The sequence below is a fragment of the Lonchura striata genome, chromosome 3 (assembly GCF_046129695.1).
Source record: "Lonchura striata isolate bLonStr1 chromosome 3, bLonStr1.mat, whole genome shotgun sequence".
NCBI lineage: Eukaryota > Metazoa > Chordata > Aves > Passeriformes > Estrildidae > Lonchura > Lonchura striata.
The window spans coordinates 66,037,208-66,053,288 of record NC_134605.1 but is presented as its reverse complement, the minus strand read 5'-3'; the positions used below and the strand labels follow the sequence as shown (position 1 = coordinate 66,053,288).

General features: G+C 35.6%; 1 protein-coding gene across 1 annotated transcript in view; it reads left to right on the top strand.

The window, feature by feature from the left end:
* Positions 1 to 16,081, top strand: part of RFX6 (regulatory factor X6) — a 32,475-nt gene that overhangs the window by 5,859 nt on the left and 10,535 nt on the right. The window contains exons 5-11 of the mRNA XM_077781799.1: positions 3,980 to 4,057; positions 6,609 to 6,636; positions 10,079 to 10,186; positions 12,470 to 12,547; positions 12,639 to 12,752; positions 15,176 to 15,225; positions 15,647 to 15,806. Of these exons, the coding sequence (XP_077637925.1) occupies positions 3,980 to 4,057; positions 6,609 to 6,636; positions 10,079 to 10,186; positions 12,470 to 12,547; positions 12,639 to 12,752; positions 15,176 to 15,225; positions 15,647 to 15,806 (616 nt within the window). The remainder of the gene's footprint in view (positions 1 to 3,979; positions 4,058 to 6,608; positions 6,637 to 10,078; positions 10,187 to 12,469; positions 12,548 to 12,638; positions 12,753 to 15,175; positions 15,226 to 15,646; positions 15,807 to 16,081) is intronic.

Below are 16,081 nucleotides of genomic sequence, written 5' to 3'. Positions count from 1 at the left end.
GGGATATACAGATATACAGCTGTTCTGAGCAACCTGTGCCAGCACCTCAGCACCCCCACTGTAAAGAATTCTATTCTAATATCTAATCCAAACCTACCCTTTTCCAGTTTAATGATCTCTGATAATAAATTTTTCTATCTGTGGTGCTGTGGGCCATGTCCCCCTCAGAACTACAGACTTGCTGAGGAGTAAATAAATTTCTGTTTTCACCAGGTAGCAGTTAGTCACACAAATGTTATTTACAGAAGTATTTCCATTAAATTAATAATAAAGTTAAGGGACTGTTCATCAGTTTCAATAAATTTCTAGTTACTCTCTTTTTATATTAGCATGGACTCTAAATGTTACAAACTGTTTCTGAGTTATTTGGACTAGCAGGAGAGTTCTTATTAGCAATTAAGTCATATTCTTTAAAGCACAGTAGTGTAGTGACATGGAATTATTTCTATAGCTGCTATCTTTATTACCATATAATGCTAGCAGGAGCAGTATTAGCACTCTCTATTCTTAGCAGTGATGTTTTATATAGCAGTATTGCCTTGGAGCTCTGATCTTTGTCCAGGACTCCAGATGCTGCAAAAGCATAAAAAGGAAGAAGATATTTCTTCTCCAATGGAATAATTGTTCTTAAATTTAGAGAAAAGTTTACGCCATGGGAAAAAAGCGCCTTTCTGGACACTGCGAGTGTGAACAGTAATCTATTGGTAGAGCCTGGCTGTGATCAGAAGAAAGCAAAGAAAATAATTTCCTTTTTCCATCATCTTCAAGATGGTGAAAATTGTTTTTCTCCTACTCTGAAACAAGCTCTTTCTGACATTCTCATGAGCATGAATTGGATTTGAGGAAAAGCTCCTGCACTAGCATATGGAATACAGTTGCTCTTGTAAGGTGTGAAATACACAAATGTTAGTTCTTCCTCTGTTACCAAACCGCATTTGTCATCTCTAGTTCAGGGCAAAGGATAAACTTAAAACTGAGTCTGATGATTCCTAGAATTCAAGTCAGAATCTCTTTTTCTCTGTTTGCATCCAGCAACCCATTTGTGCAAAAGTGTCAGTACTAAAACTCATTTAAACATTTGGCAGAGAAGGCCCAGCACATTGGACACAATTTTGTTAACAAAATATGTTAGTCTCTCATGCCCATGCTAATCACGCTACATAGCTGAAAGTAAGGGATGTTTTCAGTCTGCTGAGTGAAAGAAGATGGAGCACCATAAATACTGCAAAGTGCTTTCTTTGATTAGTGTTTCATATGCAACAGTTCTCTGTTCTGAACCCACTCTTTTGCATTGGTAATTTTGAACATACTGTGGTCAATGCTAGGATTCAGCTGTAACTTTCACAGTACACAAATCACCTAAAGCGGCTATTTGGGAAAACATACAAACTGCTCAGTCCATACACACACGAAGACTGTTTGAGCTCAAGTTACAATTTAATTTCTTTGTAGACTTTGATCAATGATGAATCTTAGCTTTTATCCATCATGTCTGAAAACTATTATCTTATTTATTAGGAGTGATTTAGAGGGTTAATAAAACTGATATGGCAGCTGGCCCTGTGATAAGAAGTTATTGCAAGTCCCTGAACAGCTTAAGCCTATCATTTCCTTATCAGCTATCATTTGTGTCAGTGTATGCTAAAATCAGAGCTACAAGTTGTGTAGGAACATATGTTACAACAAAACACTGAAATTAAAAGAGAAAAGTAGTTCAGCTTGTTTTATAAAATGTTTGTTTCAAAAAGTAATGAGAGTAAATTCCTTGTACTGATTACATTTTGTTAATTATACAATAGAAATAATAAATAGTAAAATGCAAATATACTGAACATACACATAAAAATATGCACATAAAGAAGGAAGGCATTTGAAGATGTAGGCTAAAGATGTTATCAATGTGTCTGGTATGGGTATACTACTCTCAACAGGGAGCCCAAAATAAGCTATTCAGATAATGGCTTGTAAGAGAATAATAGTCTTCATACCCTATTACTCTATGGAGGATGCCAGACAGAGCTTGAAAAGTAAAATTATATATTTTTTAATAGTTTCTCTGTTGTGGATGGAAAGCTGTGTTTTTAGTCAACTACTCATTACTGAAGAAAAACAGAATGATACCTGCTATGCCTTTAATACATGCAGGATATGTATTGAAAATGTCTATTCTCTACATAACAAGACCTTGGGACGTTCCAGCAGAAGCAAGTATACTGCCTACCACTGGATACTTGAGAATCTAAATCATACAACAGTTCCTGTTCCTTGCCCAAATATATTAATATTGAATTAGATGTGGAATGATCTAGATATTGAATCATAACTTTGTAAAGAAGTAATGCTTTTCCTTGCCTCTGGCCACTCCAATCTTAACTGGAGGGAAGGCCAAATTTAAAGTGAAAGTGTAAAAGTCTTTATTTTAGAATTTAAAAATGGCATGTGATTGAAGCTGGGAGATTTAAACTGTTGGAATGAGATGTGGACAGCTGCTTGCTTATATGGCCAATGACAAATGGACAGATAGCATTGATAAAGAAGCAGTCACAACTCTATTCTGTTTTTCATCTTGTTCAATGGACATCCTTTGCAATGTAAGGACTAAGTAAATGCTGTTATTTCAAAGAATCCATACTTGTATATTTTCAATACCTCTGGTGTCACAGTAAGGAAACAGGGGAGACGTGTTTAGCTTTCCTAGAGGTTGGCAGGTGCCACAGTGATCTAGAAGTGTTATGTAGACTCACCAGTTTCAGGAAAGCAGTAAAAGCAATGACACCACGTTCTGTCATGTTTCTTGGCTGTAAAATCCTGAATGCACACAACAGACTGTCCAGAAACAAAAAAATTATTTCAGCTGAGATTGTCACAGCTACCTAGTCTAGACAAATATATCACCCTAATGAACATTTTCTTAGGCATAATTTGTATCTAATGACTTTAACTAGCTTTGTAAATATAAAACATGTGAGGGTTTTGTTCTTACCTGTGATAGTTCCATACAAGAACAAACAAAATATTATGATTTTTTTTTTAAATGGTCATCACCAGGAACAGCAGAGATGAGATGAGATTAACACTTTTGTTATGTGTTCTGTGAACTATTTGCTGGGTTTTGTGTATTAAGAATGCATTTCTTCAAGCTTTTGGAGAATTTGAGTGAAATTGCTGCAATGTGTTGCAAAGTGGTACTTTGAAGCAGCTCAGTTAAAACAGCTGCCATGGTACTTTCAAGTTAATATTAGTAAAAAGAAAATTTACCTTTCTATTCTATCCATAACATTCTTAGACAAATTTGGTTTAACACAATCAGTTTTTAAATCTCTTGAGTGGAATTTATAAGACAGGGCCTATCAACTTTGATAGATGAACTCAAGCAAACTTTGCTATGACCGGTAAGGAAAGAGCTGCCCCCAGCTTGCTCTCCTGCCCTTCTCTCAGAGGTCACTTATTTTGTAGTAAAATCAGTGGAAAGCAGTAATCAGTGGAAAGAGTAAAACTGCACAGCCAGTTTTCTTAGCCCAACCCAACGTTTTTTGGATCTTTGGTGTCTTTGATATTTTCAACTGAGAAAAGCTCTAAATGTACTGGTGGCAAGCAAGATAAAATGAACCTGATAGATCAAACCCAGCACCCTTTCAAACAGATGAAGTAAAGTGAAACAGAAAGCATTTTAGGGAAAAGAGATGTAACATGTTTCTGGGTTTTCTGTTCTAACAACATTCTTCTAGTAAGACAGAAAGCATTTTAATTTTTACCCTTGAATTTGGATCAAATCATGACAATACTCTTTTCTATGAGACTATTTTGTTCTGTGTCTGTGAAAGGAATTGTTAGACCCTGTTTAGAAAAGTTTTCAGAAAGCATTTAAAGTCAGTCTGACAGCTGCCTTTACTTTCAGTTTAGCAGCTTGGTTTACTTGACATGTCACTCATAAATGCTCCTCTTTTTTTTCTTTTTTTTTTTTTTTTTTCTTTTGCAGGTATCACTATTATGGCATTGGCATTAAAGAAAGTAGTGCATATTACCACTCTGTGTATTCTGGAAAGGGCTTAACCAGGTAAAATATCTTCTGAGGCTTAGTCAGTGAAGGTCTAACTATAACCTTCCATTAGGAAGGTATATGTAAGACTCTAATTTTTGTTTCTAACAGAACTAGAATTGCTGGTTATCTCAGTGTTTAAAAGGTTGATCTTAGTATTTTGCTAATCTTCCAGTTTGACCCCACCACAGCCAGCGTAGAGCTGTCAACTTTTAACAGCAGAACATTTGTTCAAGTTTGTATGAGGGAGCAAAATCCCATTTCCAGAACACTTGTCTGATTTTGTTTGCCTGTGTGTCACCCTGTGAGTTCTTTCCCCAGGACAGCTTTCCATTATGAAACGTCTGGAGAATGGTGTGAAGCTGGCACCTGTGGGGCAGGAGGGAGGGGTCAGTGTAGATTAATATTTACAGGTCCTTTGACTGGCTAATATCAGTTTAAACCTAACCCAGGAAGCTCTAATTATATTTATTTAAGGGACAGCTAGCAGGATCAATACGTTACGATAGCTGCCTGTTGGTTTGCCAAAGATTAATAGTTCGTAAAACAAATGTCTCTGTTCACATATGGCTTGAATGACGGCTTTCATTGTCTGTGGCAGTATACCTGGATAAGTGGGAGACTGAGAAAGAAAAGGAATAAATGAGTTTATAATCACACATAGAAAATTTGACTGGTGGCAGATTTAGGTCATATCCAAAGAGACCTTTACCAAGCAATAATACAAGTGTACAAATTGAGGCTAATGCTGCCAATGATGCTTAAAAAGGGAGGGTTCTTTCCACAGCAGTACTTAGGGTGTAATAGATTAGAATATTCTATTTATTTGTCAGATATGTATCCAGAGCTGTGGAGGTATTGCTGGTACACAGTGTATTTTTCTTTCATAATACAGAATTATCTTAAACTAATTGTTCATTTTGTTGACTAAAAGACAGTTATTTTAATTTAAAATAATATAATAATTCTTACTCCTCAGCTTTATGTCAGGCAGGCACAATCTAGTAGCAATGACTGCAAAGAAAGTGGAGGTTCTGCAAAATTCCCCAAGGCTGGATTTCTGAAGGTATACACTCACATGAAGATGGCATGGATACTCTCTTAGATTTTCAGGACTACTTGCTAGATTCACTAATTAGGAACCTTTTATTTGTGTTAGGACCTGTATGAGATATTGAATTTTCAGGGTCCAGCAGTTCAACTGCTTCCCTATCTGAATTAAAGCAGAAGCTCAGATGCTCATTTTTCACAGTCTGCCCCATCACAGTAGCTGGGTTTTATTGTGTGAAAAGAATGATGCAGTTGCTTGGGGTTAAGAACAAGTTTCTGGGTAATGAGAGAATCAGGCAGTGTAGGGATTCAAAACTCCCAATTCCTGGCTGCCGCATATAGTGATCCATAAATCTGTCCTTCACATCTCTTCTAGTCATTGAGTCTCTGGAAGAGCAGTGCTAACAGATGCTGCCTCACATTTTTGCTGTACATGCAGTGTACATTTTGCTGAACATGTGGAAATCCAGAGTCCAAAACAAATATGTCTAGCTTTGAAGTTAATTAGATCCATGTTGTAATCATCTGAGTGATGCCTTCATTTATACTTAACTATCAGCATGCAAAGGAACTGTCTAGGTAACATGCTGGATTATCATGTGGTGGGAACTGTCAGGTGCCTGTGCCAGGCCCGGGCAGGAGGAATTCCACAACTGCTCAGCCTCTGGATTTCTGAGAGCATCTCAGAGAGCAGGAAACAGCCATGGAGCATCTCAACAGCAGGAAACTATGATATTGCCACTAATATTATGAGACTTCATATTGCCCACAGTATCTTATCAGTTGGCAGCTAGTGGTACAGGAAATAACTATATCAAACAACATTTATCATTATACTGATCCATTAGAATACCTATTATTGCACATTCTCTACTTTAGTAGTTATAATTTAAAATGTTCTTTCTGGTTTCTGCGCAGAAGTGTTGTCTGATAGTCCAATGACTTCATTGGGAATTTCTCAATTTGACTCTTAATAGGACATTCACTATACAGCAACATATTTTTGCCAGTTAAGGAATCACTTATCTCAGAAATGTATGTCATTAGATCAAAAGAGTACTGTAGTGAAAGAGAATGGAAAATCACTATGATTTCTTAATTTTTCTAAGAAATGTACATTTTAGATATATATATACTTTTTCTACTCTGAATTTACTTAGCTCTAGTAAGAACTGCATGTATTTCCTTATAAAGACATAATGGACTTGCACCTAGGCTGCCCTTTTTCTGTTTGTGTAGTGGCAAAGATCCAAACAAAACTGTGAAACTGGATTTTATACTTTAGTGTTTAGTTAGTGGTCTTAATCTTCATGTTTTATACAATATCAGTAGGTTTCCTGCTATCCCCAGGCATTTGAAAATCAGTGGAAGAAGTTGAGAAAAAAAAATTAAAACCCCATAAAAACCTATAATTGCATTTGAAAAAAATGTGATAATTTTTCTAATAGATCATACATCCAAATAATATCTAGAAATGTTCTGCCTAGGAAGAAATAATCAAATATGTTTACTTTCAAAGGTTCTCTGGAAGCAAGCTAAAGAATGAGGTAAGTGCTTTTTCCTTTTACTTCTGTTATAATACAAGTATTATGTGACCTATGATTTCCTTCACATTTTTTCTTTGAAAATTGCAACATTATTTTTAATTAAATTTTAGACTGCATAACCTTTTATAACAAACCTGAGTATTTGTTCCTCTAAATAGTCAAAGGAAATTAAAATTGAAAAACAACTTTTAAGGTTCCCATTGCAATCTGTTTACCCATAACTGTGTTTAAGCAAAGGATCAGGCTCTAGCTTTATTTTTTTTACACGTTACTTTTGCAGGAGAGCTTTTTCAGAGTCTTATATGTCTGACTGGAAGCTGAAAAGAATTTTTTTTTAAAATAGACTGAAATTTGTTTCTCCTAGTCAGTATTGGCTTTCTGTATTTTTTGCTCTTCATGACATTTTGTTGTTATGTCTTTTTGCTGCTTTTGCTTGCTGGATGGGACAAATAACCGTACTTGTTCAGATTTGAATGTCTTTAGAGTAAAATAAATCATAAAGTCTTGTAAATGGTTTGTTTCCAATTGCTATTGGTATCCTTTCTGATAACCCTAGAATGAGATCTGGTTTGTTGGTTTGTGTTTTTCAGTCTCCCACAAATAGTCTACATTTTTACTACTCTATACTATGGTTTAATCACTGTCATTCTGATAATATTTATAGTAGAAAATTATGGATTAAATGCTAAGGGTTGCTCACTGTATTTTTATTTGGTATGGAGTTCAACTGGCATGGAATATCCTGCATCCATTTTATTAAACTCCTGAACCTGCAAAAGGACACAGGGACAGCTCTGCTACATTGACATGAAGAAATGTTTCTAAGATGCAGTACGTGCTGAAATATGACTGGAGGTGTGTGGGATACTGGTAATTGGCATGGCCAAAAGAATGCCAGAGGCCATTCTGAGTGATACTCCTCCAGTATTGCCTGGAAATGTTTCCTGACACCATTTAATTTATTAGACTATATCTTCTGTGATCAACTGATACAGAGCAAGCCTTTCACCTTTTTAATTTCCAGATAAGCCACTCCTAGCTGATAGCAGACATTTTTGTTTGCCCCTGAGAGTGTAGTTTTGCTCTATTGATTTTCATCCCCCTTATTACCATTATCTCAAAGCCATCCATGTCTTTCTAGATGACCTCTTGGTCTTCTTCTGTTGATGATTTCATTCATGTCAACCAATTTAATCTGTGAAATGTTCAGTCAGATCAGCCCCAAGTCTGATCTTTGGGAATTTTCACTTCAATCCCTTTTCAACTCAGTAGTTTCCTTGTCAACACCACTTGTTAGCATTTCAGCTAGAGTCAGTTTCTTAAATATTTTTACATTCTTTTACTAAGCCCCACTTCCACCAGCATAACTGATCATCTCCCATGCTGACACCATGTCAAGTATTTTAGTGAGGTTAAGATAGATTAGATCTGTTGCATTTTCCATGTTCAGATAACTGGCTGTCTTATCAAAAAAAGATAGTGCTGTGCCGTGACATATCCCCAACATATTCATGAGCACTACTGAAGCATTCATTCATTCATTCAGAATTCTGGGATGGGCTATATCTGGTTCCTTTGGCATAAATGGATGCATATTTTCTTCTATCTCTGATGTGGCATTCCCAGTCTGCCTTGGAACTGACAATCACACAAATCTGTCTTGTTTCTGACCCAAAGATCCTTTGTTCTACCAAAACCAAAAATTTTCACAGATAACTCAGTGGAAATAAATGAGAAAGGGCACATCACTGTGAGTTCTTGATTATCTAGCTCAGTATTGTCTGAAATTATTCAGGCAGACCTTAAGAGAAAAAAAGTCATTCATGGTCAAAACTGAATTGTAATAATCTCAGTGTACTGAAATTTTAACATTATATTTTCATTAGTGTGAATGCATGATAGATACATTATTTTTCATTTGCTTGAAAGTACATGCAATTAGGTATTCCAAAAAGATTTACAACAATTGCATAAGGTGTAATTCTCAGAAGGAACATAAAGACATTGAAAAGATGTTAAAGCACTGATTGTCTAAATATACTGAGTAAATGGCATTTGAATGAACACTTATTGAGTGTCAGGGACACTGTTTACTTCTTCTATGTTTTATCACATTTTCTAGTATTCTCTCTGTAGGGGGAGATATCAGCAAATTCTTTTATCTAAACCAGTTAGTGCACCATTAGAGTCTGCATGGTTAATTAGGCAGATAATATTACTGTCATTATCTTAATGTTAAATGGCCATTAGAAACAGATGGCATTAAATTGAAAGGGCAAGTGGCAGCAGGTTAAAATATTAAGCCTAGGACTGAGGCATAGTCGTATAAGTCCATTAGCAAGGTAAAAAACATTGCAGATTATCTTCTCTTAAACCTCCCACCACCATCACTGCCTTTTTTTAAATGAACAAATCCCTTTTAATCAGAGCTTTTAATATATTTCATGGGTAATTGCATAATAAAATCATTATAATTACTCCTGTTAAAAAAATACCCTGCTTATTGCCTGATAGGCAATTATAACACTACAAATGTATTGACATGAAGAAGTACTAATGTTTCTAAATTTCTACAGTTTCTTTTACTTAGAGCTTTATATATATTTGAATAGTAGATAGCACAGGCAAAATTCATTTACATGATGTATGCTTTTTTATTTTTGCTGCACGTTTTGTTAGATATATCACCCTACCAAATAGGACTATATTTATGTTGAATAAGTCAGTTACAACTATAGTTTTCTGAATTTAGTATTTGAGAGAATTTCACTTGAAATTTGCCTCCAATTTATGAGTCAATATTTACAGAAAAATAGTCTTATTTGCACACTTTTACACTCTAATATTGCATGTTTACCTACCATTCTCACTTCAGTGAAATCTACCTGTAGGTAAAGGGGTAGGAAAAGGTCACCTTAAAGTTCCATTCAAATGCCTTGTGCAAGATCATAAATTTCATCCATTAGTACAGAGGGAATCTGCACAGAAATAATAAGATTTTCCACAGGAATATGCAGGAGGCCAACTCGTGGATCTACAAACTGACTTTACATAAGGACTGGTTAGACTAAAATAGACCAAATGGTTTAAGCCAAATGATCTTTAGATTTGAATGCAGTCCTATGAGAATAACTACAGTTCAGCCAATAAGGGCAGAACCATAACACAAATTGCATTTATTCTCATGAGGTAGCATTAATGGTAGCATTTGAGACCTTCAGAGTGTTCAGTGGACTTTAGATACAGACACATATTTAATAACCTTCTTGAGCTGGGGTCCAGATCTGGATAGGCATCAGTATTTTGAAGGATTATCTGAATGCAAGTATTGTGGAACCTTGAGAGACTCATGAAATAATATACAGGTTTAGCATGAATTTTTGGTTTCAGATGTAACAGTATTAGCTATTTCAATGTTCATGTTTTTTCCCTTCCATTTCAGGGTGGTTTTACTCGTAAATATTCTCTGAGTTCCAAAACTGGGACACTCCTCCCAGAGTTTCCAAGTGCTCAACACCTTTTGCTTCAAGGGTGCATTTCTAAAGACAAGGTAAAAAGTGAGCTCCTTCTCTTCTGTCTTAGAGATCAAAAATTTGCCACAGAATGTTTCTTCATATCTTAGCCTTTGAGGTATTGACATGAAAGAGCCAGAAATGTCCATAATCAAACAGAGGTGACTGATTTATAGAGAGGGCAAACCTTTACTAACACCGATTAACCAGCTTTCCAATGGAAAGGTGGTTGAATTATTTACCTATTAACTGACCCAGTATTTTACAAACTGATGGTATGTAAGACGGGGAGAGCAAAACAAACAAATAACTGAGAGTTGTATTCTTTACAAATGCCTTTGGATTTAAGGTAAATGTTGTTCTGATTAGAACAAAACAAGTCATTCACAACAAATAATTAATTTTACTATCTTTCATTAATTATTTGAAAAGCGACTGAAAATGTGGATGTTTGAGGGGTTTTTTTAATTACTTAAATCATTCCTCAAATCAATATTTGGTATTACTAACTCTAAGGATAACTCTTCAGCTGGAAGTGTCTCTCAAGTTTTATGTCTTTGACTCTTTTACTGCGTGTTACATCTGTCTTGTTTCTTGTCCCCTTACAAACTGCTAGAAATCCTTTGACAGACATTTTGAACTTTTCAATTTAATCTTAAGTGCAGGTGATAATGGTGACTGGTTTGAGACACATTGCATTAAAACTTTTTGTTTTGTGAGCCACTCCTCCTAAGCTTGTTCTGAGAAAGTAGTGAAGCCTAGGATTCCTTTAGGGAGAATCTAAACAAAAAGAGCCATCTTAGCTGGAAATCTTACCATTCATAATGAAAACCCAAGAACTGGTATACTTACCAGTGTGCACCACCTGCTGCTATAGTCTCCATCAGTGAAGTGACAGCTCTATATATAGACACAATATAAACAGCATTCTCGTGAAATTTAAATCTGACAAATGTTCGAGGTTCCTTGGAGACCCAACACAGTAATATAAACAAACTGATTTTTATTGCTTGAACAATGTAATTCTCTTCATTTTTGGCTCAGCAGCATTGTGCATGCCTGGCTGGGGACAGATTTAGCAGGTTATGAGGAGACTGTGGGAAAGAAGAATTTCTGTGAAGCCTGCATTCTCTTTGCTTGCTGCTCTTTTCTCATTTCTTGTTTCATTATTTCCTGTTTTCTTTTCATACTGCCTTTTCCCTCCTTTAGCTTATCTAACCAAAGATGATTGAAACTAAGATATTTAGGTACTCTGTTGAAGACAACCCATAAATGAAGTTTGACTCCTTCATTAAACTCTTAAGGAGTTGCTTGCAACTCAGAGTCCATAAATACATCAGTCTGCACTAAAATAGATGGGTAATTCCTGCATTTAATAATTCTGGAGAGAACTTACCCAACCTTCACACTTCCATCAGCTCCTTTCAAAAACAGTTCTTTAAAATGTTGTCTCACACTTTGCTATTGTTTTTCAAAGATATGTAGTTAAAGAAGCAGCTCTGAAACTTAGAAAAGTCTGTTTTCAAAGAAATCTGCATCTTGAACCTATTCCAATAAGATGGTACCAGGTTCATTCAAAATCTGATAGTGGTTTGCTGGAGAAGTTCATAAACTGTAAAAAAACTTCTGTGATTCATTACCATTAGAATGCTTTGGCTGACCCTTTTCCTTACCTAAATGAGTTTGCATATTTCTTGCCAGTCTGATAATTTGCTACAATTTAAAAAAAATTACTACCTTTTTTTTTTTTTTTTAAATTGGGGAACACTCCATTCAGATAAAGTAGCCTAATGAGATGAAAGGGAGTTCTGCTTTTAAAAGTTGAGTTCATTTGAGGCAGTGATTAAACTTTGACCAAATGACTGGCAGCTATTTTCTCATTTATCCAAGTAGATGATGTTTCAGAACACTCATAGACGCCTATAGTAGCCTAATGATTAACTTGCACTGCTCTTTGGATTAATCTTAGCTTCAGAAAGGTGAATTTACTTTACCATCTGACTGACTAATCTAGCTATTGCCTTACTTTATTATCCACATTTTCACAGTGTATACAGTTCAGATGCTACATGTCTGACCACAGCATCAGTGCTTGACTTAAATTTAATGCTTAAAAAATAATGACATAATGCTGTTGATAAAATTAGAGATGAGTGATGTCCTCATCACTTCTGGATATACAGGCTGTCTATTTGTAAATATGCATTGCAATACAGTTTATATTATGTGTTTAAATACTAGCTACACAAAACAGAAACTTAGATCACCATATCAGTAAAGATTTAAAAAACTCTCTTTAATATTTCTTTCTTCCAAAACAGGTAGATACTCTTATCATGATGTACAAAACACACTGTCAATGTGTCCTTGACAATGCAATTAATGGGAACTTTGAAGAGGTAAGGTTGTATGAGCAAACACTTGGTACATATGCATGGGAAGACAAGAATGGATGATTTATGTCTATGAATCTGGTTTATATTCCTTTAGATCCAGCATTTTCTATTACATTTTTGGCAAGGAATGCCTGACCATCTTCTTCCTCTGCTTGAAAATCCTGTCATCATTGACATTTTCTGTGTCTGTGACTCAATACTGTATAAGGTAAGTTAGGCATTTAGCTACATGAATAATCTCACCCACAGTACAGCTTCTGCATCTGTAAAAAGACAGAATGACAGGGTGACATGACTGCTTTCTGCTATAAATCAGCAAGGAAATCATTGAAAGGAATCAAGAAATGAAATGGGCAGCTATAAGAGCTGAACTTCAGTCTCAGCTCAGCTGAACACCTTGTGTGTGACCACGGCAGCGCAGCACCAGTGAAACCTTGATGTGCTTGCTTAAATGTAGCTAAAAGCAATGCTCACATGCTCACTGGCAAGGCTCACTAAGGCAATCCTGGATGAAAACTGAAGCCTTGTTTTCACTGGAAAGATTATTGCAATTTCTACCAGAAAAGAGAGTCTGGCACAATCTGGTGATTCCACATGCCAGTCTGCTGCTCACAGGTTATGTCAAGCCGTGGTTTCATTCTACCAGTCTGGAGCAATACTGGGTTAAGACATTCTTGCCCCTCCTGCCAGATGTAGGAGTGTCCCCTGTTGGCAGAGTGAACAAATTACCCTTTATCTCCTTAAAAAGGAAAAAAGCCCAGAAGTTTCTCTCCTCAATTTGGTCAAAACACACCTCATAAGACCTTGGGGACTTCACCTCAAACTTAAGGATAGCCAATTAGACAGAAGCCAAAAAGTCTCACCTAAGCAATTCACTAGAAAAAAAAAGAGAACAAAACAAATAATCGCTTTTGTGAATTGTTTTAGCAAGAGCAAGAACCTCTTACCCTAGCTTGAGTTTTCTCTGTAAAGAGCCTTTTATTAAAACTTTTCTATTTCCAACACTGTCACAGGAACTACCCTACTAATTTTATGCCATTTGAGGTAGCTGAGCTATCTTGAGTATGATACTTTTCTCTGAGAGCTTATGAGACCTGGCTCAAAGAGATAAGTATCAGCCAGCTGCCTTTCTTTTCTGTTCCCTTGCTGCTAGATGTACCAGCAAAACTGCTACACTCTAAATTGCTCTGGATTTAAAAAAGTTAAGAAATGCTTATTGTGGGGAGCTTTTGTACCATACGAGTTCTTTGATCTAACTCATGGCATGACTACACAAAAAGTTGAAACTAAGTGACCCTTAGGAGTTTTACAAGGCCAGGAATAACTTATAGAGCACTAAGAAAAAACAAAGTAAACCAAAGTTTCCTGAGTTTTTAATTTGCAAAGTCAGATCTGATGATTATTTAATAGATGCAAAGGACTTTAAGTTGCTCTGATAGGACATGCCATAGAAATATGAAAGAATTCTTATATAAGTGTCTCTCTAACAGATTTCACATCACATATCGATGCGAAGAAATGACTATTGGTTTAATAGTAAACATCAACCAGTCAAAGCAAAATACTTGAAGCTTTTTATCTCTGATGCCTTATTGTAATCTGTCTTTCTTTACTGTATAAAGATATGGGGGGAAAATTTGGAAAATATGAAAATATGTATTTCTTAGAAGCATAGAAAGCTGTAAAGTAAGAAGTGTTTTAGTTAGCATAGTAAAGCAGAGGTAATTAGCATCAAGAATCATAATTACTACCCAGGAGATGGGTCATTAAGCCTCATTTACTTGGAGAGGTTATAATGTACCTTGAGTTTATGATTTTTTTCCTACTCTACATGTTGTCTCAATAGATTCAATATTAACTTTATTTATAATAGATTTAATGTGACAGAAGAAGAAATACTAGAGGAGCATTAAATTATAACTTGAATAAGACCAAATTTTTCAGAAGTTCATAAATTTGCTATTGTACCTCTTCTTTGTCTCTCACTATTTCTTATTTATAATCATGTTAGATATTCTTGACATCGCAGCTGACAGAAGGAAGAAGGAATTACACTGGACTGTTATTAAAATATTTATGTTAACAGAGAAGGGAGATTTCTGGAATATTGTCTAAACAACTTTGTCCTCCACAGTAATATTTCCTGGGGGGCATGCCAGATGGCACCGTGTTTTGCCAAAACTGTTCCACACCTCACTTAGCTACAGAGAACTCTATGGCTAAATTCTAAATGCCTGCAGTGCCATGTCCAGTTTGGTAGAAAGAAGAGTCAACAGCACTCAAGGACTTGGGAGATGCTTGAGTATCTGCTTTATAGAGACTTGGTGATGCTAGAAATGAAGTTTATGCATCTCACTTCTACTGGTTTCCCTTCTTTAAGACATGGGGGATAACATGTCTTGTTTTTCTTCTAATTTTACTGCTATGAAGATACACAATAAGTATATAAATATCTCATATGTTCCTGTCTAATAGTGACTGGGAAAATCCAGGCATATAAATATCTGGACAGTAGGTTGAATGGCTTTATTCTGTGTAAATTTTCTGCAGTCTAAGTAGACAAGACAGACATGAATAAATGAATAAATGGCCAGTGGAAGCATGATGTCATTTTCTGTTAACTTTTTGAAGGTTCTTACAGATGTACTCATCCCTGCAACAATGCAAGAAATGCCAGAAAGGTAGGTATTTGAAAATAATCGTGATACATTCTGATTTTAGGCATATTCAAGATAAATACCAGTAATTCTATATTTTAGAGAAATTTTCTCAGTGTATTTATGCTCATTTTTAGAACACTAGAGTATGTATGGCAGAATAGTGTCAGCTCTGAGGGCAGCTGTAGAACAGTCTGAAAATATTAGATAGCATTTTAGTGTCCCAACTGGCCCACAATTTTTCCCAGAGGGTGTATGTATCAATATGTAGTCAATATATAGATCAATGATTGGTAATTTCCTGTTTCTTTTGGTAACACCTGAGGAGCAATTTCCAGATATGTTCAGAAGTCTGTTAGCCATAGATTGAAACCAAATTATTTAAACTAATGCCAGACAATTTTTATTAGTGATTCTCTAAACACTTTTTTTTTTCCCCTTATAGTTTACTGGCAGATATAAGGAGTTTTGCAAAAAACTGGGAACAATGGGTTGCTTCTTCTTTGGAAAATCTACCAGAAAGCCTAATAGATAAGAAATTGCCTATTGCAAGAAGGTTTGTGTCCTCTCTGAAACGACAGACGTCATTCTTACACCTAGCACAGGTAAACGGAATAAGATTATACATTCAAAAATGTGTCAGTTGTATTCATTTCACCTTTCTGGCTATGAGATATAATGCATTATTTTTTCAAGGTTGACCTTCAGCCATAGAAGACTTAAATCTTGTAGTTTTAACCATGAGATTAGAAAGTGACCATAAATAGATCTGACCAGAACCTCAAACTTTGTACCAGAAAAGAGAGCAAAGACCATGGTTATAATGAACAGCCATCACAGGAACTTTTTTCAATAAAGCAATCAAGTGGAATATATGCGT